The sequence below is a fragment of the Notothenia rossii genome (genome assembly GCF_949606895.1).
Source record: "Notothenia rossii genome assembly, chromosome: 8".
NCBI lineage: Eukaryota > Metazoa > Chordata > Actinopteri > Perciformes > Nototheniidae > Notothenia > Notothenia rossii.
The window spans coordinates 67110456-67137687 of record NC_136906.1 but is presented as its reverse complement, the minus strand read 5'-3'; the positions used below and the strand labels follow the sequence as shown (position 1 = coordinate 67137687).

The 27232-nt window shown below is 42.5% G+C and overlaps 1 protein-coding gene across 1 annotated transcript; it reads right to left on the bottom strand.

The window, feature by feature from the left end:
* Window positions 1–3949: 3949 nt before the first annotated feature.
* rps6kc1 (ribosomal protein S6 kinase polypeptide 1) lies at window positions 3950–27196 on the bottom strand. Its single transcript, XM_079643189.1, has 16 exons — window positions 27009–27196; window positions 25883–25918; window positions 24431–24551; window positions 24000–24115; window positions 23812–23905; window positions 23662–23715; window positions 23151–23573; window positions 22716–22840; window positions 22293–22391; window positions 20383–20430; window positions 18887–19019; window positions 15048–16667; window positions 14030–14119; window positions 7914–7996; window positions 6237–6332; window positions 3950–5540 (listed from the first exon to the last, which is right to left on the bottom strand). The coding sequence occupies exons 1-16, from the start codon at window positions 27108–27110 to the stop codon at window positions 5439–5441; spliced, it is 3342 nt and encodes a 1113-aa protein (XP_079499315.1). The 5' UTR covers window positions 27111–27196; the 3' UTR covers window positions 3950–5438.
* Window positions 27197–27232: the final 36 nt, after the last annotated feature.

The window sequence follows — 27232 nt, the reverse complement described above, 5'->3', positions numbered from 1 at the left end:
TGCCCCGAACCCCCAACTCAAAGATGTTGGGGGTTCGGGGCACATCTTTTTACTCAAAGATGTCTTTGAGTTGGCTACAAAAAACGTCTTTGCTTGGCTAGTTCCACTTCTGCTTATCAGCAAACGTTGAACCCAAGAACTAAGGAAATAAATAACCTATCACTAAGACAATTAGGCTACATGTTACTGATGGGCCTTATTATTTCATCAGAACCTGAATCTTGATTTAGATTTCATTTGGAGGTTGCATTCAGTTGCTGATTTTTTTACTCTTAACCTTTTTTCATTATCTCTGTGTAGCATAATTGTTTTACCATCTGATTCTTTACAACGTGATCGCACTTACTCTACAGTATCATCTGAGGCTCTCATAAAATATTTGATATTTTCACAATTATAATTCGAGGGTCAAAGGTCATACATGCTAACCATAAAACCTGTAGGGTGGCTTTATATAACCTCATGGGTCTATGTTTCCATTGACCTCTCGGAGACCCGGTAGTTCTGTCTTAAGGCGGCAAAGCGGATCACAGTACGAAGCCATGTGGCTAATGAAGGGAGTATGGTGCTCTCGTTCGCACACTGCAGGTCAATGACCTGCTTGTAATATGCCTAAACCCTTAAAGCCAATTTGGGATTAATTTTGGGTTTGTGTTTACAGACACTGATATTTACTGCCTGGACGTGAGATGTCTTGCACAGTTACCGCACAGCTTAATTTCTGTTCAGTGCAGTGGAGGAGCAGAGGTAGGAGACAGAGCTGCTTTGTATTATCTGATCAGATTAAGGCGTGAGACAGCCCAAGGCACAGGGTCAGTGACAAGTAGTATTACAGCAGTTAATTAAAGGCAGGCCAAGAAGAGATTTAATAAAACCTTTAATCTGGATGAACAATTTTTGGGGAGATACACTGTACATCACATTTTTGATAACCTAGTTACGATTGTTGCCCTTTTTAGAGAACCTGAAGATACTTAGTAGGAATATTTGTATTTATTTGCACATTTTATAATCAAGCTTCTTTCTTTTTTAGATGTTCTGTTACATGACAAAAGATCACATTTATGGTGTGTGGTTGTTGTGTATTGGGTTTTGGTCCACTACTTCAGCTTACACTATTTTTTGGTCATGATCCCTTCCCTAAGGAGGACACTGGACACCAGCTGCTACTGCTTGTTGCACTAAAAAAACACATTTACCTCTTAACACAAAATAGATGCAAAGGGCAGAATGGACAACATTTTTCCTATTTGTATTTGAATACAAATTGTAAGGAAAGAGCAATATGCAGATGTTTTATTGTACTAACGATTTTGAGTCAAAACATCATATAATATGTGAGGATTAAAAAAACCTGTACATTAATCCACTGATCATCCATTCATTTTTCCACCTTTACCTGTGCCTACCATGCACTGCTCCTGATGCTGTTGACCATGTAGCTTGTGAGTGTGTGTCTGTGCTGTGTTAAGGGTGTGTGTTTGTGTGTACGGGGGCGATAATGAAGAGGCATTGTGTCTCTTCATAATGACATCATGAGTCTGACAGAAGCTGGAGAAGATGCCCGGGGTCTCAGAGCGGAACTCTTCAGCTTGGCGCAAGTGTGTGTGTGTGTGAGTGTGTGTGTGTGTGTGTGTGTGTGTGTGTCCGTCCCTGGGCAATAGGGAGTCCTCCTGGGCTTTGTGAAGGAAAGTCAAACCGTCAAAGACAAAAACAAAACCTGACCAACAGCAATATGAAGCAGAGGGCAGGCCATTTGGCTGCTGCACGCTCGCTGGAGCCTCAGTGGGAAAGCGCTGGGTACGAGGACTGAGGGGAGGTGCGTTTGAGGAGAGAGGGAGAGGTGGGAAAAGACTGCAGAGAAAGAGAGATGGAGGTCCAGGAAGTTGCAGGAAGGGTTCAGGGGTCAATTCAGCCTGCAGGCCCGGGTGACGCTTGAAGGGCTCTGGCCTGTATTGCATCATGGGAGTCCTTGGCGTGTCCTCTTAATCTTGCCTCTGACCAGACGGATCCTCCCCTTTGGCTTTGTACACACACAAAGACACACACAAACTATGACACATGCACCTTGGTTCTTTGTGTGTATGCAGACAAATAGGCCATGGTGGGAGAAGTATTCAGATACTTAGGTAAAAGTACAGGTACAACAATGTAAAAATACTATTTTACACTTTCTTGATACAGAATCCCACTTAAGTAACATTTTAAAATTAATATAAAAACGTTAAAAAGTTAAAGTAATCTTTCAGCAGTTGAGTACCCAGGTGAGTGATATCACTACTCGATTAATACTGATGCATATAGTAGCATTTGTTGAGCTGATCAAGGTGAAGTATATTTAAACTTCTTAGGACAAATGGTCATTCGTTTTGTTTTAGAGATTTCACCTGTTAAACCGCAAGCCTGTTTTCCAGGTCTCGGGCTCGAAAATGACATTCCCAGAACAAATGACTATAACTTCACTTCTAAAAGGGGTACATTAATAATCTTTTTTCTCAAAGCAATGATAAACCTGTGAGTTGAATGTAAAAAAGTCAGAATCAATATAGATTTTTTAATTTTAAAGTAAATTCAGATTGAACATAGTAAAAAAATGTAAATTTAAGTGCAGAACTTGAGTTCAGGAACTTAGTTATGCTCCAGCGCTGCTAAATATCTTGAGAGTTTGCGATACATGTTGTATTAAACTGTAATATAGAGGTAGACTTCACATTTAATCATTCATATGCCATTTATATCAGTTCAATTGGAACCATTAGTGGCAAAACGTCGTCATGTACAGCATGGTAAAGTGGGCTCTGAGGGTTCCTGCGTCTATTGTGACCACATGGAAGGCACATCTCACATGTACGCTGAGTAAGATTGACAGGTTTCTTCTCTGAGCTGAAGTGAACCTCTCGCCCTGAGTGTGTGTGTAATGAGAGACAGGTCTTATGACAAGCACTAATCAGCCGGGACTCTTGACCCTGTGGCAGTGAGGCTGACACAAGAGGAAACACCGCGACACTGCTAACAACTCCCCCGACCGGTGTGTGTGTGTGTGTGTGTGCACGTGCATATGGGCATGTGCCATTTCAGGTAATAGAGGAATGCGTTACGTTATGTTTAAGTCCAAAGTGAATTTTCAAAATGTGAAAATATTGTTATTTGTAAAGGTTAATACATTTCATTTTTAGATATATAATTAGATAGTAGCCTACTATGCTGTGATCTTAATGATCTGATCCAATTCTTAATGTTTTGAAGCAAGTATCCAAACCATCTATCAATAACTTCAAGTCACTTCTTTGTCAGAAAATGTTTAACTGTAGTAATGTCAAGACAAAAAAAGTTGAACAAATTAAATATATATTCGGAAAAACACTTATTTAATTTTATTAGGGAGTAAGATAAGGAGATTGATACCAAATTGTCTCATATAACTCTCGCAAGAAACGGAATTTCCCCAAAAATATCTTACCAACATTTTGAGCCTTGCCAAAAATAAATATATATTACATTGCTTTGGTTTATCTTAATGAACATTTCTATGAAAATGTCTCAATAAAGTACCATCTTCCACTATATATTATTTTCAAAATGATAGCATACAGTACTTGTTTGTCACATTTCCCCAAACAGATTTGACAAATAATCAAGAAACATTTAAAACTTGAGCTGGCGATACCAAAGCTCCGATCATAAAGGGCCATCTATATCAAAGAGTGCTTGGGGTTTACATGCCGTGTGTGTGTGTGTGTGTGTGTGTGTGTGTGTGTGTGTGTGTGTGTGTGTGTGTGTGTGTGTGTGTGTGTGTGCTCACATTACCGTCAGTGTGACACTCAACAGGAGTGACAGCGGCTTTCTAGGAGCATCATCGGCCCGCTGATAGTCTGTAGCCTCAGAACACACACACTCCCAGATCCTTACACATAAATCATTAAATGTATAAAAGAAGCATCACTCCATGTTCTCATCCAGGTGTGTTTATTGTTATCCAGAGTGCACTGACAGACCCGTAGAGACATACAGCACAGACAAGAATAGAGCATAGAAAACGGAAAATCGGATCTCACTGCGGTGTTAATGTCTGATAAAAAGGGTTAATAGGTAGAATATGGACCAGGTCTGTCAGTTAATTTAGTGCAGCATCTACAGTGGAGTGATTAAACTGTGTATTGTTAGAGAAATGTATTACAATGCGTTTCGTATATATGCTCTAATAATTCTCATCTGATTACATAAGAAGTGGTATATGGCATGTAATTTAAAAATGGCGATGTTAACCACATTAATCAGTAATAACAGATTACAAATGACAAAATCAGCATTCAAATCTGTGCGGCAAGTAAGTAGATGCAGTGTACAAACATAAATCAATTAAAAATAAAATGGTGACTTGATTGAAGAGGCAGGAAATGATTGACAGGTTGGAAATAATCAAGGTTTTGAGACCTGGGAGTCCCTTGCAATCAACACAACATCATTAAAAAAGGTGTATTTACAAAACACACATTATTTATTGTTCAATAGATCTTTTTCCATAGTGTAAATATATTACATAAATCATATTCTTTCATGCAAAAAAAAAGCATTGTTGTACAGTGCAGAGTTTCCTCTTTAATTCGTAAAAACAATCTGTAAAAGGTCTGGTTTTAAATACGTGGTTCAAGCCCTCCTTATTTGTTCTCATTCCCATCAAGGGACCCGTCTATGGAGGGAGAAGGCTCACGATGTCTGTAAACTGTACCTTTTTCCCCAGCTATAATCTATTAAATAATTAAATCTTCATTTATCTAAATACTTCACCTAACAACAAAACTAAGGCTTACCTCAAAACATTGTGTTCATTGACCTTGTATAGTGTTTATCTGTGTTACTGTAAAAGGGCTGTATGGCTGTAAACCAGGTAGAAAAAAAAGATCTTACATTTGATCCTAATCAAATATAAAGATCAACCTGTCTCACTCACAGCAAATCTCAGTTGGCTATGTGAGAAATTATAAAAGTGTTCTATTAGGTGGCAACGAACTGTATTGCATATGTGTTTTTTCGGGAAGCTAAATGAATGTTATGTCAGTTTGAAAGCGCAAAGTAGTCACTTCTCACTTGTGTCATTTTGGCTTAGCTACTGTATGAGGAGTGTAAAAGCAACAATGTCGTAGTGGACCATCACTCAGTACCCGCACTTACTGTATCAATTATTGCACCACACATATTCCCTGCACAAAAAGGTTACACCCTCTATGGGATAAAGAAGCGAGCGATCTACAGGGAAACTAATACTGCTTGTTGGCAAAGAAAAGCACATGGTTAATGAATGTCCATAAAACAAAAGTGTGCAGAAATGCCAGATGTGTATTTACTGTATGACTATACGTTTGTCCAGTCTGAAAGGATTCATTGAGGACAGCCAGTCTTCCCAGCTCTGGCTCACGCAGTCCCACAATGCACAGCGTCTATCTGTGCCATTCCACTCTGGCAAAGAAAGGGTGTGATTTGATATCATCCACGCCTCCCACACCTGCCCCCAGTCTCTCCATCGGATTGAACTGAAGCAACTGTGAGACAAGACAAGAGACCAAACATGAGACAACACACATCTTTTTAAAATAAGTATAATAAGCATAACAGATGCCATAGCGTCTACTCCTTTACAGCAGGAACAGCACAGAATTCATGGCGGATTGTTGCCATGTTATGTAGAGAGTCATAGAGAGTACATTTAGAAATCACAAGTGTTAAGGATTTGCAACAGGCTTTAAGATAGCAACATGGTGCAAACTTAGCTATTAAGAATATTTTCTCTATGTTTATGGCTTGTGCTAACTCAGTTCTTCTTCTACTGTATTTATTTTAAACAAACGACTGCTGCTGCTACTGTAGGGAATAACCTAATATGGAAACTTTTCCCTGGGAAAGACCTGCCAAGAACTGCATATTTTCAATAACCCTCTTAAATGTTAATTAATATTACATTATTATTGTGTTTACCTGCCAGTTAGAGAAAGTGGTAAATATTATTTCTGTGAAAATGCAACAGATTATTACTTGAACATTATCATTGTCATTGTCATCCAACTTTTTTAAAAGGCCAATGGTTCTGTTTCTTTCCCTACTGCCTTTTCAAGTGCATGTGGAGTTTGTAAAGGAAGAAAAATACAGAATTACCCAAAGACCTTTTAGATCGGGGATTTCTTTGAGTTTATAGTAACAGTAGATATATACAAGTTCCCAGTAAGACCCCAGACTCTCACCTTCTCCAGCAGAGATCTGGCCTCCTCTGAAACAGACTCTGGGATGTTGAGAGCCGTGTGGTGACCGATTCCTGCGGGATGGCAGCGCAGCAGGGACTGTACAGAGGGAAGGAGGGGTGGAAAGAAAAGATAACTATCAATCAAAACAGAAAACTCACAGACTGAAGAACAGACATACTGAAACCCGTACAGCCAAGGTCAGTGTGAGAGCACCAGGACTGGACAAATAGGAGGAGACCAAAGAACCACCTGAAACAACACTGATCAACGACAACAAGGTTATAATGGTTTACCCACTGTTGCTCTTTCTTAGAACTTGGTGTGTGAGTCAGGAAAGGTGAGTGATGACACGGAAAAACACATTGTTTTTGGTTGGTTTGAATACAGAACAACTTTACAGGAAGAACCAACAGTTAAGCAGCAGTAAATCTAAAAGCTTTTGATTTGTTTTTACAGTAAAATATGGCCATATTAAACCGTCAATTACAAGGAATTGTTGCACTCACAGTCGAAAAAAAGACAAAACAAAAATCTCAGAAGTGAGAGAAAGGGAGCAGAAGACCTGCAAGTGCTTTTCCAACCACAGAACGCAGCCCCGTTGTTATAGTAATTGACAATAATGACCGTAATCACAGTACGCTGCAACCGCACATCTTTCAGAGCATCTACAAATACAAATTGAAATCGCTACAACACAACGTGTGCGGCAGGAGAAAGCCTGTGGACTGTTTGTGTGTGTTTTCCATCAGTTAAGTCTGTTGTCTCTCTCTCTTTACGTGCTGCAGGAGTTCTGGCTGGGTTCCTAGCTGCAGTCAAGACTGCTCCAGGCGAGATCTTATCCTGCAAGGATCAAGAGACACGATGTTCCTGTGTGTGTGTATCCTTGCCAGGGCTGTACCCAGACATAATCATCAAAGGAGACATCTGTGTGACTGAGTTGTTTTTTTCCCAGGTAAGTGGGTGTGTATGGTTCGACATAGGAACACTAACCTAACACTCAGACTCGTGTTTAGGGCCATTGATGGGAACGGCTGATCGCTGATATGAAAACATGCCCACTGGCAATCAGTTAGAATGTATTCAAATGTAATAGACAATGAAATATTGAAGGGACGCTGTGCACCTGCGCTGGGTGTCTGCTCGAGCAACTGTGCATGCGTTTGTCCTTCAAGAGAGCAGCAAGTTATAATTAGCATGTGTACACGTATAACAGCTGAGTGTGTATCTTTTGTCTTCCATACAGAAGCGCTCAGGATCTCTCTTTAAAAAGGATTGTCCCGCAGACAGCCATGTTTTCAACACCTTGAGAGCTGCCCCAGTCTTCACCTTCCTCGCCGACCTCAGACAGGCGAGCTCCGAGCCCGGCGCTGCTCCAGGAGCCAGCAGAGGGGCCCGGGTGGAGCTGACCCCCTGGCCCAGCAGATGGAGCTCAGGCTGGGGGAGAAAGTCACACCGACACCCCTGGCACTCCCCGAGAACCAGAGTAAGAGACGGGAGCCAAGACGCACCTCACACACATGCACACTCCAAAAAACAACAAACTAAAAACACGTACAGCCACGCGCACAGGATCACACACAACCTGGCACAACCATAGAGAGCGTTGGAAGCCAAGACACCTACAGACATCCCACAACACCTTAGCAACAAAGGTAACATTTGTGTTTTTTGACTCACCATGCCTGTCAGGAGCTCAAACAGCACGGCGCCCAAACTCCACCAATCGCACGCGGCCGTCTCCTCACTGATACCTCCCACCTCTGCAGGAAGAGCAAAAAGGGAGACAGGATTAATCAATAAATAAACAAGCAGAGAAACAGCGCATGTGCTGGGGAAAAATAATCAACTGGTGATGGCTGTCAAATAAGAGCAAAAGCCTTAAATGTGTGAACAGAATCATTCACTGATCTGAAGCTGTGTTAAGTCCTTCAGTGTTTACATCTAAAACTCTCCACATGAAGCACTGTTTCAGACTGACATCTTGTTTCTCTTATTATTTAATTGAATTGACAGAAATCAATTCAAAATGAACACAAAAACAAGGACACAGAGACACACGCGGTTTCACACACAGGCACAAGTGTGCGTCTCATAAAAAGGGTGATTTGCATAATAAAAAAGCAGTTAAATTGAGGAAACCGTCTGCTGCAACTTCACACCATCTGCATGACCTGACCTCCAACACACACACACACACACACACACACACACACACACACACACACACACACACACACACACACACACACACACACACACACACACACACACACACACACACACACACACACACACACACACACACACACACACACACACACACACACACACACACACACACACACACACACACACACACACACACACACACACACACACACACACACACACACACACACACACACACACACACACACAAATGTAAAGCAAGAAAACTGAGGAGAAATAGTATAGCATATTTTTTCCCATGTTTTTACCATTTTCAGCCCCTGAAAATAATCTACACTGCAGAATAAAGCTGCGAATAACGTTCATTTTCATTATCAATTATTCTGATGGTTTTCTTTTTTTAATAAACGAATGGTTGGGCTTATAAAATGTCAGGAAATTAGTCATTTTAATCAAATGTGTTCTGTTAAACAGTCCAAATAATTGAGTAATTAAAAGCTAAAATGTGGCTAGAAAAATTACTTCAACAATTTATCCGTTACTAAATCAAGGCACCCTTTGAAAAAGACCCTGCTGACAGTCCATCTCTGAGGTTTCTGTCTTGACAAATAAATAATCAGAATACCTTTATTTGTCCCACACAGGGGACATTTGCATTTCACTGACATCCTTTACCATCTCTTACTTTTATAAAAGTTTCCCTATTTGGTCTTTTGTACGTCTGTAATGTATCCGTTAACAGTCTGACTGGCAGCGTGATGGAGATGTTGGGATTTGACAGTGTGTGTCAAAGTAAGAGACAGAAACGGAGAGGGATACTCCTTTGCTAAAGTCACAGAGTGTGTGTGTGTGTGTGTGTGTGTGTGTGTGTGTGTGTGTGTGTGTGCACACGCGCGTGCGCTGCAGCTCCACTGGGTACCAGATGGCCTCTTGTGCCACTCAGCTTGCCTCTGCTCTCTCCAGAGGGCCGGGACCCAGGGTCACGGCTGCGTGTGCCCAGAGACCAGGCTCCTCAGCTGGGGGAGCGTAAGAGACAAAGACCCCTCGTCTCCCGGAGGCCGCTGGGAGCTCCGGGGGCCTGCGCGGCTCTCTTGCAGCAGAGGTTAGAGAGGGCTGTGATTACGACTTGTACACACAAACACTCGCACACACAAACACTCGCACACACACATGCGCACACACACAGCCAACTGAGCAACCAGTCTTCAGGGCTCCCCAGGACCACTGTTTTGACAGCCAAGGAGAGAAGATCGTCATTGAATGGACTAGTGATACCTGCGCAGTTACGGGCTGGAGGGGAGATACTGGACACACACACTCACACACACACACAAGCACACGTCTCAGAGCAAGGTCGATGTCATCACAATGGATTAATGTCTAAGGAGCTGCAGGGAGAGTACAGTGGAGCTGGCTACACTTACCGCTCTGTCAGAGCGAGGCAGGGAGAAAGGGAGATGGAGAGCGAGAGGATGGGAGGGGAGAGTTAACCGCATCCACAGGCCATGGGTCACTCAAAGCCCACTGTGGAAATGTGCGATACCTCCACCAAGCCGGCATTTTCTTTCTTGAATAGCGCATGATTTAAAAACAAAAGGAGACTGAGGAGTTCACTTTTAAAAACAATACAGAGTGTTCACCTCGTGGCCTCTTCTTCTTCCCTTTCCCCTCTACAATGCAGTTCCCTCCTCCTTTGTATCTTAATCACACTCCATCTCCTCTCTCCTGGGGGCCATAAGGAACTTTCTCTCTTCTCCTCTTAGACCTACTTCCCTAAAAACGTAACCGACAGTCATTGTTGAAAGGGGAAGTGGAGTGTACGCAGGTAGGAAGTAAGGAGGTATCGTGTTTGTGAAGTTCCAAGACTGAGTGTGTCTCAGGGAGGTTTTGTTCAAATGGAGCAAATTGTAGATGAAACTGAATAAGGTACATAAACAAAACAATCCTATGACTCATCTTCACCATGAGGACAGAAAATATTCAAATATAAAGCAGAAGTACCTTCAGGGTGAATGGATTACTTGCAAAGCAACAAAACGACAGCTCTGTGTCAAAAGGGGAACTAACTTTATCTTCCATTAGATCACACTGTGGCTGAGCAGGTAGAAGGGAAAAAAACAGGTGAGCACAAACAGCGAGTATGATGATGGATTCATCAGTTACTGACTGGTTACTTCTGGGGAAGAATATTGAATTTCCCTTTTCTTAGAAGACAATCGGTTTCGGCGTGGCTTCCCTCTCGGCAGAACAATAAACAATTACCGTTCCTGCTCCAACGCTGTCACTCAACAGCTTGTGTGTTTTCTTTCTTATTAGAGAACAAAACGTGAGCCATCTGATGTTTATCAATAATGACGAAATGGCTGGAAAGTAAATAAGCGTCAGTGCAGAGTAAATACGATAATACCCTCCTGCCACCGTATTTTCCGAGTCCCCTCCCGTGTTTTTTTGGGTGTGAATGTGTGTGTTTAAATAACATGTTTCCCTCTGTCTTACACAGACACACACACATACACACAAACGCACATACGGTCAAAGCAGACCCCCTGCTAGCTTTCTGGCAAACACTCATAAATCTGTCATCAGGAATGAAGCCATCGCTAGAGCTGACCCTGTCTGGATAAACAGCAATACATAACAAGGGCAGGAGAGAGAGACACACACACACACACACACTCACTAACCTCTGCCTTACTGTGTGTGTGTGTGTGTGTGTGTGTGTGTGTGTGTGTGTGTGTGTGTGTGTGTGTGTGTGTGTGTGTGTGTGTGTGTGTGTGTGTGTGTGTGTGTGTGTGTGTGTGTGTGTGTGTGTGTGTGTGTGTGTGTGTGTGTGTGTGTGTGTGTGTTTTAACAAGCACATACAGCAACAGATACACACATGTAACGTAAGAGTTTGAACGTAAGAAATAAAAAGGTAATTAACAGAGATTACTTGGTTAAATGTGTACAATCAAAAATGAAAAGAAAGAAAGGTGGACGTAAGAGACCGAAGAAAAAGAGAAAAAGTTGCCAGTGTCTGGGTAGGACAGTCAATAGATATGGAAGCATCTCTTTAACTCAACAGCAGGATAACACCCCCCCTGCTGGCTGCTAACATGTACAGCATGCATTCATCCACATGTGAACTACGGTGGTTTCACTAACATCACCTTTCACGCCTGGGCTGAGGTTCAATTCCAGACATTTCACTAAAGCGCTGGCTTCACATAGTTAATGGGAATCTTGTATTTATCGTTCGATAAATATAATTCCAAAAGCACCATTCTATAAAGTGATTATAATGATGTTGCTTTAACATAAAGAAACGTTTTTATACCGTGTCCAAAATGTATTACATTCCTTTTTGTCTCCAAACTAAACAATATCTATATTGTAGTTTTTTACCTTCTGGTCGTATTTAATGACAATTTTGTTATTTACATCATTTGTCAAGTAAAGAAAACACACATTTTAAAATGTGTTTAAATGTTCCCATTTTATTTGATTCCACTTAAATGTTGTTTATTCAAATGTAAGGAATACCTTCCAGTTTTTGTTGCGTCAGAAAACAAGAAAATATTTGAGTACAGCACTTTTTTCATGGTGAAAATAACCACTTTTCCCCTGAACTGCTGCAATAGTGCTGTTATAACTACATTTACTAAGAGTTAATGATACACAAAATGTACACTTAAAAATAAGTAAAAATGTTTAATACTGAATTCATTCATTTCAAACTAAAAAGATTGTTCTACATATTACATGGTTACCTTTCAAACCTTACCATACACACTAAAGTATAACCCCCCCCCCCCCCCCCCCCCCCCAGTGCTAATATTAATAAGGATATGACTACATTGATTACAAAGACTTGAGTGGCTCACATGTCTCGGCTCGGCACTCAGACCCTGGGCCACATTATGCATAAAGCTCCTTTTGCTAAGCTTTACTCCTGTGCTCGTGTCTTTAGGTCATCTACTGCTGGCCCCTGAACATTATGCCTCTCTGTGCTTCTATTCCCATTAGTAGGCTTTTAAACAAGCTGTTGCTAAGGGAATAAAAACGCACACTTTGGATATTAGATAGAGCATTTGTTGCTTTCAGATTTATTACAACAGTGGCATACTGTATGTTCCAGTCACAAGGAGGATTTAAATCTGAAGTGACCTTCCCGGCTTGAGAGAGAGGATGAATATGAGAGAATAACTTAATATAAGTGCGTGGGAGAGTGAATGGGTGAGAGGGTTGTTGTGTATGTCTCAGAGTGTTTCCAGAGTTTTCAGCTAACCGTTATCCATCATGCATTTTATTTATTTATTTCTGTCTATTCAAGACTGACTTAATTACACTAAACATAACAGGATCTAGCAGGAGCGTGAAGCCAAATGTTTCAATAGGTTTAGGGAGTAACAACTTAAATGCAACGCTTTTATTTCAATCGAAAATAATATGTTATTAATCAAGATGTTGGGGAATAATATGGGGATGAATTGAAATATATCAATTTGAGTAAGAAGCAGTTTTAAGTATATTTCAGGACAATGCCTCATTGGGACACATTTGAATGCAACGCCATCATGGGCATGGTCTCAGCATCCAGACAGGCATGTTCAATTGGTATGAGCTCAAATTGTAGTTGTGGACTGGTTTTGATTGGTTCTCTGGTTTGTACTGCCTCTCGCCTGCCAATCATATCAATGCAAATTACTCTAAGCAAGGTAGGTGACCATGTTGGCGGACAAGAACTCCTTTCAGTGCTGGAAAATAAACAATATCAGCCTTCTTAAATGAGAAAAGTACTCTAACAAAATTGTTTAGCGTAAAAACGCTCAATTTCAAACTGTTTTGCCCAGTACGAAACAGTTGTTCGAAAGGTTATGAAATGTATGAATATAAATATCTACAATACATTTGAACAGGATTACTCTAAATCTGTAATCTATTATATTTCCAAAGTCACCTTTTTAACCCTTTGCTTAAAGCAGCAAGATATTGTAAAAAAATAACCAAAATGCAACCCCCCCCCCCTCCCTTACACAGGAGTGCTAAGTAGGGACATGGAGCAGTAGTCTAGCAGCAGTTTGTTTTAGGCAGCTTGTAAACAGCATGCCAGAGCTGCCACGAGCCTGCTGAGGGCAACACGCGGGTTACTGCCTGCTGCCGGCCGCACTGCTGCACAACAGCACACTCTACAGGACCGAGAGAGAACTACAACAAGAGTCAGCCTCTCAAAACTGGGACCGCAAGATGGAAAACGGTTATTCTTCATATATTAACCAAAATGTGTGGTTTTTTTACATGTATTATAATACTGGCAGGGGGATTATTCCACGTAGCCTTATGATGTGATTTCTTAGAGTCAAGAGAAAAAATAGCTTAGTTTGGATTTCTGCTCTTTAAAAAAAAAAAAATGAAGAATACTATCCATTTGTTTCTACTCCCAAGAGTATGATTGTTTATTGTTGTTTTTGAGGCGTTTGTGACCATATGAAAGTGACCTCATTATGCAACCTGCATGCCTGCATGATATTAACCCCACATAAACCTCCTTACAAACATACCCAAGAGACAAGGCTCATAATTAAGAAGTAAAAAGTACATCAGTCAAATCATAGAGATAAAGTGTGTTAGCATGTGTGTCTCACCTGGTGCACAGTACATATCGGCGACTGCCTCTTTGTCACAGGACTCCTCCACATCGTTCCAGCTGCAAAAGTAGGTGAGCTGAATATGACCTAAGGAGACAAAGAGAGAACCTCAGAGAAAGATACATCCACCTAATGTTCCTCCTCCGCCCGAGTGTCTCTACTTTTCAAACTGTTTGCTCACCTTTAAAGCACTTCCTTCCTCCGCTCCTTTCCGCCTCTCTACATCCCTCCGCAAGCTTTTCAAGCACACAGCCCCGGCGATTACTCCTGTTTAGCGGCTACCCGTTAACGCTATCATTAGAACTAATGGTGTCATTAGGTAGCCGTGGCCATTAGCCGAGGCTAGCCAGACTGATGCACCACACTACGCCGTTGATGGGCCCTTTAGAACAATAATTACCACCAGGGAGACGAAAACAGCCACTCAGCTAATTAGACGCTTGTTGATAACGAGGTGGAGAGAGATGATTGTAGGACGACAAAAGGAAGAAGTTGAGGGGGGGGGGGGATCTGTGACCTCCTGGTAAAACAACACTTTGGGGGAGCCTTCCTTTCTGTAACACGATTACATTATTGTTGACTCATAAAGCCCCTTAATCTAATTGTACCTGCTCTAAGAAAGTAGAAAGATAAGACCTTGACTTTATTTGCTTTTTGCTCAAGAAAACGAGATCCACTCTCCAAAACAAAGTGCCCTGAGATATTTGGGTGTGACAGCAATCAGATAAAGGCATTTCCTCTGTGTTTTCAAGTTTAATGAGATTCTCGGGTGTACCTAGCACTGAGCTAATCTTCATATTTTTCTAAACTCTCTGTAAGTATATTGCATCGTGATGCTGCCCTAATATTATAGCTCCAGAATCTGTGGGAATCTTTTCTAGCAGTTTATGATAGTGACATTTGCCGGTCTTTCTCCCTACACCTAAGTGCATGTACTTTTATCCCACTGTGCAACCCTAACCCTATCTAAACATCTAGGGTTAGGGTCTAGCTGTGATAACAATGGAAGTCTTACCTTGGTGGTCGAGCAGGATGTTTTTGGGGTTGAGGTCCCGACAGATGATGCCCTCTCGGTGCAGAGAAGCCAGAGCTGTCACCATCTCCACCGCCCAGCATCGTACGAACTCCTCCGGGATAGAAGCTTGGGAAGCAGCCAGCGACAGCTCGTCCAGCTCTGCAAACAGCCGCGATACTTCTTTATCAAATACGCTGCCACCTGTATTACTAATAACTCCTGATGAATCCCCATCAAGACCTAATACATTCCCAACCCCGGCCTCAGTCCCATTTGTGGCCGTGATAGAGCCTGTGCTTGTGCCACTTAGGTCTGTATTTACTCTTGCACTGGCCTCCAGTTTCTCATTTAGAGAGTCTGTAACTGGAAGGTCAAAGGGAAGGTCGTTATTTTGGCATGCGGGATCGACCATCATTTTGTCAGAGGGCTCTTGTCCGAACGCCAGGCTGCAGTCATCCCACAGCGAGTTGAAGGGAGAGGAAGATGTAACACTGGTGTCGCAAGTAGCAGACGCTGTGCATAGAGATGAAAGCTCTTGCTGCTCCTCCTCTTCCTCAGGCTGGCTGTGAAGCTGTAAAACATCCGGCTGTATGAACTTCTGAGGAGACGCTGTGACCTCGAGGCCCAGACACACGCCCGATGTGTCTAGTTCTTCATGTGAAGAGTCCACAATCCCCCCCGTTACAGGCAGGTTGACCAAAAGGTCTGGCGGTTGGCCCTCGTCCTCCACCACTGCCTCTTTAAATGAAATGACTGGCACTGACTCGTTGGAGCCTTTATCGCTACAGTCCAGCCCCCAGAGCTCAGAACTGTGACCTTTGACCTCCTGAGCCAGCTCTGGAAGATCCTCAGCGACATCAAAGCCCAGATCGGATGTAGAAAAATGCTTGTGAGAGGGGCGCTGCTCTCCCGAGTCAAGACAGGTCAACTCGCTCGTACTGTCTTTACTGTCGATACGGAAAAACTCCATGGGCGTGTGCTTGGACTGATCCAGAGACAGAGGCGCGGCGGGGGAGGGCAAGGGGCTGAACACCTCCCCGTGGTCCTGACCCTCGCCACGATATTGCTCGATGTTGAGGGTGTGGCCGCTTTTGTCGGACGACTCTGTGAAAAAGCCGAGTTCCTGAGAGCTGATGGGTGAAGAGAGGCTGTCGTTGCTAAGCAGCGAGCGGCTACGCGAGGAAGTGGTCGTGGCAACGGGCACTTCCAGTGACAGCATTTCCTGTTCGCTCCTCTCTTCCTCCTCCTCTAGTGCATCTGGTTCTACTTTGTCTTGTTCGTACTCGTTACAAAGATTCAAATAACTGTTGGTGCACTCTTCCTCCGAGGTGGCTCCGGAGTCGGACTGGGCGCCTATTTGTTCAACACGCTGGGGGGGGAGAACCCTTTTCTTAGGAGAGGCGTTGCGTGGCTCCTCTTTGTTCTGCAGCGCAGAGACAGGATGAGAACCAGCAACCGGGCCAGAACCAAAACCGGCTGAACCCGCTTCCAGCTGTGGGATGGCCGGCTTGGAAGAGTGGACCGCTGCTGTGTGGCTCTTCTGGATGTAGGGAATGTCAAAGCTGTCGTCAGGGCTGGTAGTACGCATGAACTTTCCGATGTGAGACCACAGCTTCCCGCCTGGAGAGGAAGGAGACGGGGCATTAACAACAAAGAAACTGTACTACAACTAGGGATGCCAGCGATTATTCGATTATTCGTTACAGTCTCCATAATCGCAAATTATTTTTTAAATTCGATTTTATTTATATATATTTTTATTATTATTTATGTTTTTTTCTTTTTTTCTGGCTAAGTTTCAACTAAAATACAGACTAATGCTAATAATAGTAATAGTATTAATAATTGTAAATGGCCATTGGGCACACCACCAGTTTGTTTTACTCTAAACTTGGAGGAAGAGTGCAGCAGACTGCTGCACTCTGCGCAGCCCTACGCTGCGCTGCTACACACCGACCCCCTCCCCCCCCCCCCTCTCCGTCACACGAGCGATTGATTTATGGGAGTGAGAACACAACTAAAGATGAACAAAGGAAAGAAGAGTTCCTCGTGGAACTACTTCAAACTGAGAAGTGCAAATTAGGTCAAATGCAAGAGTTTTTTTTTCTCTCCCGCGGGGGGGGGTGGGGGGCGTCGAATAATTGATTATTATTTGCCAGGGCTCTCCGATCTTCGATTTTGATCGTGGTCAGTTTCTGGCATCCCTAACTACAACTGCACCAAAGGTCCTTTTTTCAGGAGAAATTCAAAGCTCGACAGTTGTCATTTTATTTCAGAGGACGACGGCCTAAAAAAAAAGTGAATTTGTTGTTTGATTACTACTACTGTAGGTCGCCCCTTTCATACAGGTGTTGTCCTTCCCTTGTGTGAGGCATGAAAGAGAGCAATATAACTGTTGGAAATTACTAACAAAAATGTATTGAATTTTTTTTTTGTCTCTTAAAAACAAGGGGACACTACTTTTGAAATAAATGAAATGTAAGTATGCAAATGTGGCATTATATATTGGCAAACTGATGCCCTATTCTTAAAAATCAGCATATGGCATTGAAAAAACCCAAATTGGTTCCCCATGTCTATTGAGCCCCTTTAAGTCTGGAGGAAACATTTAGATGCACACCTTGTCCAACTGGAAATCGATTCACTATTTCGAAGGCAGGTGTCAACAACATTGAATCTAAAAAATGTAAATAAAAAGTTGCTTCTTCTATTTATGAGACGTGCCTAATGTTCACAGTTCTTCAGGAGCTGTGGAAAGGCAAAGAGAAAGCACAAAAGACATTTGTAATCCCTGTATTTGGTTTGTGGGGCTCCGTAGGTACTGGAAGTCTTTGGTGAAGAGGGTCATTAGTTTCCACTTAGGAATGAGTATCCAAAGGCAAACAGTTATGACTGAACCCAAATTGGCCAAATGGGGTTGTGTAATGTTTGCATTTTGACTTCACACACACACACACACACACACACACACACACACACACACACACACACACACACACACACACACACACACACACACACACACACACACACACACACACACACACACACACACACACACACACACACACACACACACACACACACACACACACACACACACACACACACACACACACACACACACACACACACACACACACACACACACACACACACACACACACACACACACACACACCTGTTGTGTGTGATGAGAACAGATAGGGAGTTCACAGTGATGATAATGATAGTGGGGCAACTCGATGGCTTAGAAAGTAAAACCATCCACATGTTGTTTCGTCCAATGTCACTCAGGTCACTGCCTCCCTCCGTCTGCCTGCCTGTCTGTCGTCATTCAGCCAATCAGCTGCTGACAGGATACTAAAGAGGCATAAAGCGCAGCCCTGGATTTTGTGGATCAGAAACAAAAATGTATTTTTTTTTCTGCGGCTATTTCTGATTAGCTTTATTAGATCATGTTCGTACGACATTAAATATTGTTCAATAATATTAGTGCAGCGTGGTTATGGAGTGCACCAGATTGAATAGGTTACAGGGCATTAAAAAGTATGGTGGCATTACATTGTACCCGCACACGAGCTACACACACATCCTGGAGTGAGTGGGATGTAAGGAGGCCCAGGTGTTGGCATAGCTAATGAAGCATGGCGCCACCTGGTATTCAGAATAATGACCTGTGACACACACCCATCTCTATCAAACATCTGTCTGGAACAAGGGCAGAGAGGGGAGTGGGAGAGGAGCGCAGGAGGGATCAGGTGAGGAGACGGTTGGGAGGTAAAAAAGACAAAAGGGGGGGGGGGGGAGATGAATCTGATGGGATGTGCGCGTCTTACCTTCAGCGTACTGCAGAAGAAGAAAAACGGTGTCTTCTGAGACAATGAATTTCCTCAGCTGCACCATGTGTGGCACAGAGGGGGGCATGACTGTCCTCTTCGTCCGCCCACAGTCACTGCTCTTCCTCAGGCCCTGCGAGGGGAAGGCAGAGGAAGAGGAGGTGAGTAATAACAGGAGAGTTAGGGCATCACATGGATAATATATAATGCCAATTTTGCATTTAATAATTGTATTACAGTTCATTTATTTAGAAAGCAGAGTCTCACTTTTTCTGAGACACAACAAAAACTTGTTTTGCAGAAATGAAAGTTACTACAGGATATATTTTACTTTTAATTTCAAGCTACTGTAAGACAAGGCAAGGCTATTTATATAGCACCTTTCAACACAATTCAAAGTGCTTTACAAAAATGAAAGACATTAAGAAAACGGCATTTAAACAGTCATTAAAAAGCAAAGATAATAAGATAAACATTAAAAGAAAAAATAGTACATGAATACAATCTACAGTGCAGTTTAAGATATGAATAGTTCAATTAAAAGCAGCGGCAAAAAGAAAAGTCGTCAGCCTGGATTTCAAAGTAGTAAGAGTTGCAGCGGACCTGCAGGTTTCTGGGAGTTTGTTCCAGATGTTTGGAGCATAATACTCTACACAATTTCTACACTATGTACAAATTGTGCACTATGTTTATATGTTAAGCAGATTGGTATATTAGAGAGTATTCTAATGTATTCTGTCTATTTTATAGTGTTTAGATACTCCTCTGAATACAACTTTCTAATGAGAATATTTATATATTGTTTATTTTTGTAATGTTTATTTTATTCTATTTTTGAGAAGTGTTGTAAATCTTGCAGCTAGACTGTCCAAAACCTGCTGTCACAAAACAATTTCCCAGCTTGAGATAAATAAAGTATCTATCTATCAAAAGGTGAACTAAGGAAATGTAAGGACTAGAAGAGAAAATAAGAGTTAACAAAGTGACCGGGAGGAGGTAGAGGAAGGTGAGTGCTTTCGTTTGTGCGAAGAATCAAGTGTGAAAAAACCGAAGCGTGGCAAAGGAGAAACCTCCTATTAACGAGATGCCAGCTTTGCCCCTTGGCAACCCAAAGTCACTGGATTCATCAAGCCACATACAGCGCGTGACTTTAAAAGAGCCACACAAATCTGTCAGCGCTACACGTGAAGTGCACATCAGCTGTGTGTGTGTGTGTGTGTGTGTGTGTGTGTGTGTGTGTGTGTGTGTGTGTGTGTGTGTGTGTGTGTGTGTATTCATCTGTGCCCGCGCTGTGCGTTGGCATCTGGCACACGTCTCACACCTGAGAGCAGAGGAGCTGACAGGGACAGGCCCATTAGAATCAATTACACCGGTCACACACAGGGGCTTCTGGCACACTTCACACTCAGGACGACACACACACACACACACACACACACACACACACACACACACACACACACACACACACACCCACACACACACATTAAACTTACTTTCAGGATGAATGTCTCTTGAGTTCTCTTGTCCATGACCAGAAGAACCTGTGATGGAAGAGTGCCATTAATTGCCAGATATGAACACACCGTCTGAGATGATGTAGTGGTGGTGTCCTCTAAAGCAGTGTTTTTCAAAGGCTGGGTCGGGGCACACATGAGGGTCACAGCAAGATAAATGTAGGTCCCTAAATAATTCTACACAAATTGGCATTGACACAAAACCTGCTGTGTCGGACCACATCAAGTCCCAGACTTATAAAGACAATTAGAATATAAAGGTACTGAAGTAACACTTATTTATAAATTAGCTCATTAATACATTAGTTTATTGATATAAAACACATCTAATAATCTCATCATTAAGTATTTTAATCACAAATGCCAAACAATCGCAGGTTATTTTCTCTCTAATATAGTTGTCATGCCTCTCTTTTTTTATATATATATATGATATATATTGTAAATTGAGAATCTCTAGATTTGGTTCAGTCTGTCTGAAGATGTAACAATGGTCGTTTCATAGATTAAACAATGGATGATCAACTAATAGATGTATACATTTATTTATTGTTAAAAATAAACTAAAAAGACAGCCGACAAACCAAATGGCAGGTTGTTCATAATAATGTGTACATTTCTTCACTGTGCTCCTAAAAGTCTTGTGTTCCTTGAAAAAGATGTCACTCTAAATCTATGCAATGCTTCACGGCAGACACAGTAAAAGCTATAACTACCATCTCTAAATCCAAACCCTCTTTTCACCCTTGCCTAATTTCCAAAATAAACGGAGCCCTCGCTATCTCTCAATTGCCTTCCTTTACCTTCTCCTTCTGGCTTTTCCCACCGTCTCGATTTCCTCCCTCATTCTCCCTGACATCTCCATTGCTCCTCTGCTTCCTCCCCCTCTCAGGGGAGAGTTTGAGCATATGTGTGTGCCCCGCTGTGGGTTTGTGCGTAGTGCAGTGCGTGCGTATGTTCAGCGGGTGCGTTCTCTCCATGTGACCCTGGCCGGGACCAAACAGGTGCAGGCTAAATGGATATGAATGGAGCTGTGAGTAAACAGAGTGGCACTGCTAGCCAGGGCGCTAATATAATTAAGACACAAACATCAGGGAAGGGGGGAGGTGGAGGGGAGGGGCAGCAGGGTGAGGAGCTCTCTCCATCTGTCCCCTCTGTCCCCATTAAAAAGTGAAAGGAGGAAGGAGGAGAGCAGAGGAAAGCCGGGTCATTTGCAGCGCTATAGTTTTCACTTATGGCGTGGTTTTGTTTTCGCCGGTGTGTCCCATTTGCTCGGGACATATTGTGGATTTTGCATGCACCTCTGTAGAGTAACACATGTTAGTATTGTATCAACATTTTCCTTGGGGTTTTGTGTTTGTGGAGGATGAGCATCATTGATTCAATGCTGTGCGCCGCTCTCCGAGCTGCTTGCCAAGTCATTTCATGGCTGAGTGGTGAAGTTGCTTCGCCGGCAGCTGGTTGAGAGGACCAGCAACCCAAACTGACCTTGTGGTACTCATAACTGACGCTGAGCATACACACACTCAGCCCTTACCAAAGCATTCAGTAAATCTATTACGCTTTATGGCTTCAGATAACGGGGGTGGTCAAAGAAGGAAAGGACACAAGGAGGAGATATTTGACACATCCACATTTATCTGGGCCAGGGAAAATATTAGTGCCTGCCTGAGTGGAACTACTTTGTTAGGATCTTGAATGTCGTTGTCACCTTTAAAATCATATTTACTATGATAATCAAGCAGAACATTCCAGCCTCCAATTCAAAAAAGTGAATTGTTTTTTGTCTTTAAATCACTTTTTGGTATACGAACACAACCCAAGCATTCAAAATAAATAAAACATAAAATATGGGTGCAAGTTGCATGACTTTATAATATTGAACTGACCTTATCTATGACCCCGAGCACCCTGTAAGCTCTCAGCTCCTCGGAGGGACTCGGCTGGCCTCCTCTGCTGCTGGACGGGCAGCACTGCACCCCCAAAGCCTGGGACAACAACAAAGGAATGTCATATATAATGGTGGGCTGATTTATTATCTAAACATGGTCAAATTAATCAGTTCTTGTGACATCTGAAAAGAGTCATATGTGAGGAAGAATAGTCAGTGTTTTTGAAAATATGATTATCAGAGTGGGCATCATTCCGTATCCGTTTTACATAGATAGTTTTTCTGTAATTTTCTGTCTGAAATAAACCCAATGTACTGTCTCGAGTGGTTTGAGGTCTCTGGTGGATGCACGCACATAAATCAGATTTGCATAATCCAACATAGACAGCATACAGGCCACTGGCATTTCCCTCCCACTCACCACTGTCTGCGTTGACCCCTGACCCATGTTGCTTCTCAGATGCTGACTGGATATCTGCTCTGCACGCATCAGATAGTCTGCAGTCTTCTTCTTCACTGCCTCGCGCCGCGTGGGACTGGGCTCACCTGAAAAGGGGTGAGTGAGGTCAGTCATTTTTCTTTACGAAGCAGTTTTTATAGTGCAGGGGGAAATGTTTCTGTGCAAGCATTTTATTCACTGTCAAAACAGCATGATATCACTTCTACAAGCTGATAAACCACAAAGTGAAAGTGATGGTTCTTTGCCAATGTCAGATCGACTTAAGAACCCTGCTGCTGTGAGGGTCAGTATCTGGCTCATGGACACTTCATGGCTTGCAGATATATCCATGGTTACACTATGATGGATTGGTTGAGTATACGCCTACATTTCTCACCAGCTATCTCCAAAACTGACCTTGCACTCCTTGCAGCAGCAGGTCCACTCCGCTGCGATAACAGGAGAACGCTGCCTGGAAGTCCTGCTCCTTCTCCTTCTGTACAGCCACGCAGATGAGCTCGCTGGCTCTGTCTAGGTAGTCTAACTTCTTGTCCTTAGGTTTCCCACCTCTGGCTTTCCTCAGACTGCCGGAGAAAAGATGCGTTTGGCCTGGCCAGCTGACCTCTGGGTTAGGGGCTGAGGAGGCAGGCACTGGGGAGGGAGATGGGGTGCGGCGGTCGTGAAGGGAGGGCAAGCGAGGGCTGCAGCTGCTGCTAATGTTGGAGGCTCCCCCTTGTGGCTGGTTTGGGGAGGTGCGACCTGAGGCCATGCCATCGTCCAGCCCAGCCAAAGAGTCTGAGTCCACAGCCAGGGAGGTCAGTTCGCTGTCACTCGACGGGCCTGGGGATGAGAACAATGCAGTGTCATAGCAAATATAATCAAGCTGTATTGTGGGTGTGTGTTATTTGTATCCATAATTAAAACGTACCTCCATATTCAGATGTGATAGTCAGATCATCTGCACCACTTATGTCTCTTTGAACTGAAAAAACATGATCAAACATCTCTGTGTGAGGTCACAGTCATGTAAAGCAGAAAGAAAATGGATTCTGAGGAATAGTTATTGTATGTAACCCACCGTCAGAGCTGCAGTCTGATAAACTGTCTGCCAGGAAGTCAGAGAAGGGCTCAGCGGGGCCAATGAGCTCTGAGCCGTCGTGAACCTCGCCTCCCTTAAAAAGAATGAAAAACATATTCTTCATTGATTGTAGTGTTATGTTAAGGTGAGTATGGAAGTTATAGGGGTCTGGGATCATGTTTGGGTACCTTGAAGAAATCTTGGATGTGCTCACTGCTATAGAGAGCGGGAATGTTAGCAGAGAATTGAAGCAGATCCTCGGAGCACTGCCTTCTTTCCTCAATTACCGAGTCATCAAAACGACCTGCTCATGCATGGATAGAAACACACACACACACACACATAAGAGTGACTTCACAACTGATAGTAGTGCTTACTGACCAAGTAATAACACTAAACTGCCTCTAGGGGACAGTCATCACAACTACTACTACTATGTTCTAGTACTACAGCGAAGCCTGACACTATCACAGTCTTTCTTCAGACACATCCACTAACAAAAAACAATATTAAAAAGGTACCAAATGACCAAATAAACATCCAACAGGGATTTTTTAAATAACAATGTTCCCTTCTGGACAATGTTTGATGCAGGAGAATTAAGTGGTTTATTTCTTACCAAAGACTTTGGCCTTGGCAAAGGGAGGAAACAGCTCCGACTGGCTACACACATTCTTGTGCAGCTGCCATAAGCTCTGATGAAGCTTCCGGAAATCGCTGTATCGCTTCCATACTGTTATCTACAACAAGAGCAAGAGGAGAGGCGGATGAAGATAAGGAAAAGGAGAGGTTGGGTAATCAATATTTTCAGTTTGAAGACATGTAAAGCTTCACTAAATGGCTCGTATAGATTTTGTTCCCTGAAATATTAACCTGATTTTGTAATGCTCTGTAAAAGGTAATCTAATTTTTCAAATATCGGAATAAATCCAAATTCATTGCCTTGTTGAAACCACACATTTAGAAGGTTAACAACAGCACTGACTTGTCTGATATATTAAAGGAATCGAATGTCAACTGTTGTTCCTTTCCCAACATTTGACAAGATAAAAGACTCATCTCACCGCCATCTTGCACAAAACAACTTAAAACACAAGTCTCACTAATACACAAACCTGATTGAAGTAGGTCCTTACTGTGTGGGATAAAGACACATATAATATCCTAGATTGGTTTGCTTAACCCCTGTTTCAGGAGAACTAACCTGAGCACTATTCCCTAAGAGGAGCACTGCTCAATAATAGAGGTATGCGTTTCCAGACCAAACTCTTTCATTCTCTCTCACACACACACACACACACACACACACACACACACACACACACACACACACACACACACACACACACACACACACACACACACACACACACACACACACACACACACACACACACACACACACACACACACACACACACACACACACACACACACACACACACACACACACACACACACACACACACACACACACACACACACACACACAATAATTGACATCATGCCTGCTGCATTAGGGCTGGTTCCAGGCTAGAATGCATTCCTTGGTGTGTGAAAAATGCTAGGAGAGAATTCATGTGAGTGTTTGCAGTGTGTTTCTAGATACATGAAGATGAAGGTTAAGATATAAACATTCTTTTAAACCTTTTAAAAGTTGTCTTGAGCCAAAACTGATCGTTAAAATGACCTCAGAGACGATGTGAGACATTATATCACTGTGGACAGTAAAAGCTTTAGTGTCAGTATTCTCACATTAAGAAAGTGAACTTCAAATGTCAAAACAGGTAACCTTCCTTTATATAATCTCATTAGTAAGGGTATGGATGAGGAACATAGCAGCAGATACATCTTGCACAGCCAGTTTCATCAAAAACCAAGTGTCACTTGCAACTGATATTTGTTGTAACCTTTATGAATGAATACTGTAAAATTGCACATTTTAAAATGTTATTAAATTGGTCTGGTGAGAGCAACCCTGCAGGGAACATTTCCATCAAGCTCCTGTCTTTCAAGAAAGTTAACTCTGCCAAAGCTTTCACACTCACAAAGTCAGGGTTGCTTGTCTTACCTCTTGGACATCCTCTGGGTTCTTCCTGGAGATTATCTGTGTGGAAAAGAACGAAGAAAAACGTACTCAATCTCCATCTGAAGGATTCCTATGCAATGGTGTAGGATGCCAGTGCTGGTTTATGAATTCCTTGTGAGGCTGGCACAATTATGAGCAGGGACACAGCTCTGTGTGTGACAATGAGAGCATTATACAGTGAATGACGAAAGTCTTGAGTGTAGGAACGAGACATCACCAGCAACCATATCATCCAGGATGGCAGCAGAGAAAGGAAAAAGCAGCCTGGCCTAATTCTTATTGAACTGGGAGCATGCCAATGCCTCTGTAAAATCACTGCTCAAAATGTTGCATGTTTTTTTTCATAATCAGAGGATTTACTTCTCTACACAAGCACTTGATTTGGGAGTTTTGAATTATTATCAATGGGGACAGGAGCCCATTCTTACAGAGAAAAGAAAAGTGCCCTAAAGCGAATTTTGTCTAGGGTTTATCTCCTAATTTGAAATGGTTTCAGTTTTAGCACCACCTTGTCCTGGGAGATAGATACACGGAGCATTTGGCTATTAAATGTAGGTTTGAATTAACACAGGCTTTGACATTTCTACATTTAGATCTGTGATAAATCAGAGTCCCCTCCAACATAAAATACCTCTTATAAAAAGGCATTTATCTAGAAATTATGCACACAAATATAATGACACAAAGAACTAGATATCATTTTATCTATCTTAAAGATGCTTTATAATTTATACTAAGTGTTATTCCATCGTAAAGCTACCTATAACACGAACAGAGCTGGCTAGTTAGCTATCTTGCGGTTAACACCGAGGTTACTGCGTTTAGGTATGATTCACTCAGTTTGGCTAATATTGCTAATGTGAGCAACTATACAATCTACTGAAGGTGAAACACAACATAGATTTCAACAAATAAAATAGTCTGAATGAACCTGTTAGAGACATTTTTGTTTTGTTTACAAAAGCTGTTACCAGTTCATCCCGAAGAGGTTAAAACAACGTTGCTTGTGTTTGCATAATATTAGCTTGGTTAGCACAGCTCAAGCTATACAGCTAACAACACCTAGCATTAGCCTTGCTTTCACAGTGATCAACATCTCTTTACTTACCCTTGCGGTGACTTTGTACACAGTGTAGCCTTTCAGGTGCTTTTTAGGATCAGTGACAGTATAAAACCGAGCCAGTTCTCCTATGTCCCGCTGCGATATCATTCTGATAGTGACAACATTGCCAAAGCTACCAGTCGGCTAGCCATACACATTCATTCCCTGACAGCACAACACAAGCAGCATAGTATGTTAGAGCTCCCCCTGGAGAAAGGTCTGTGTAACTA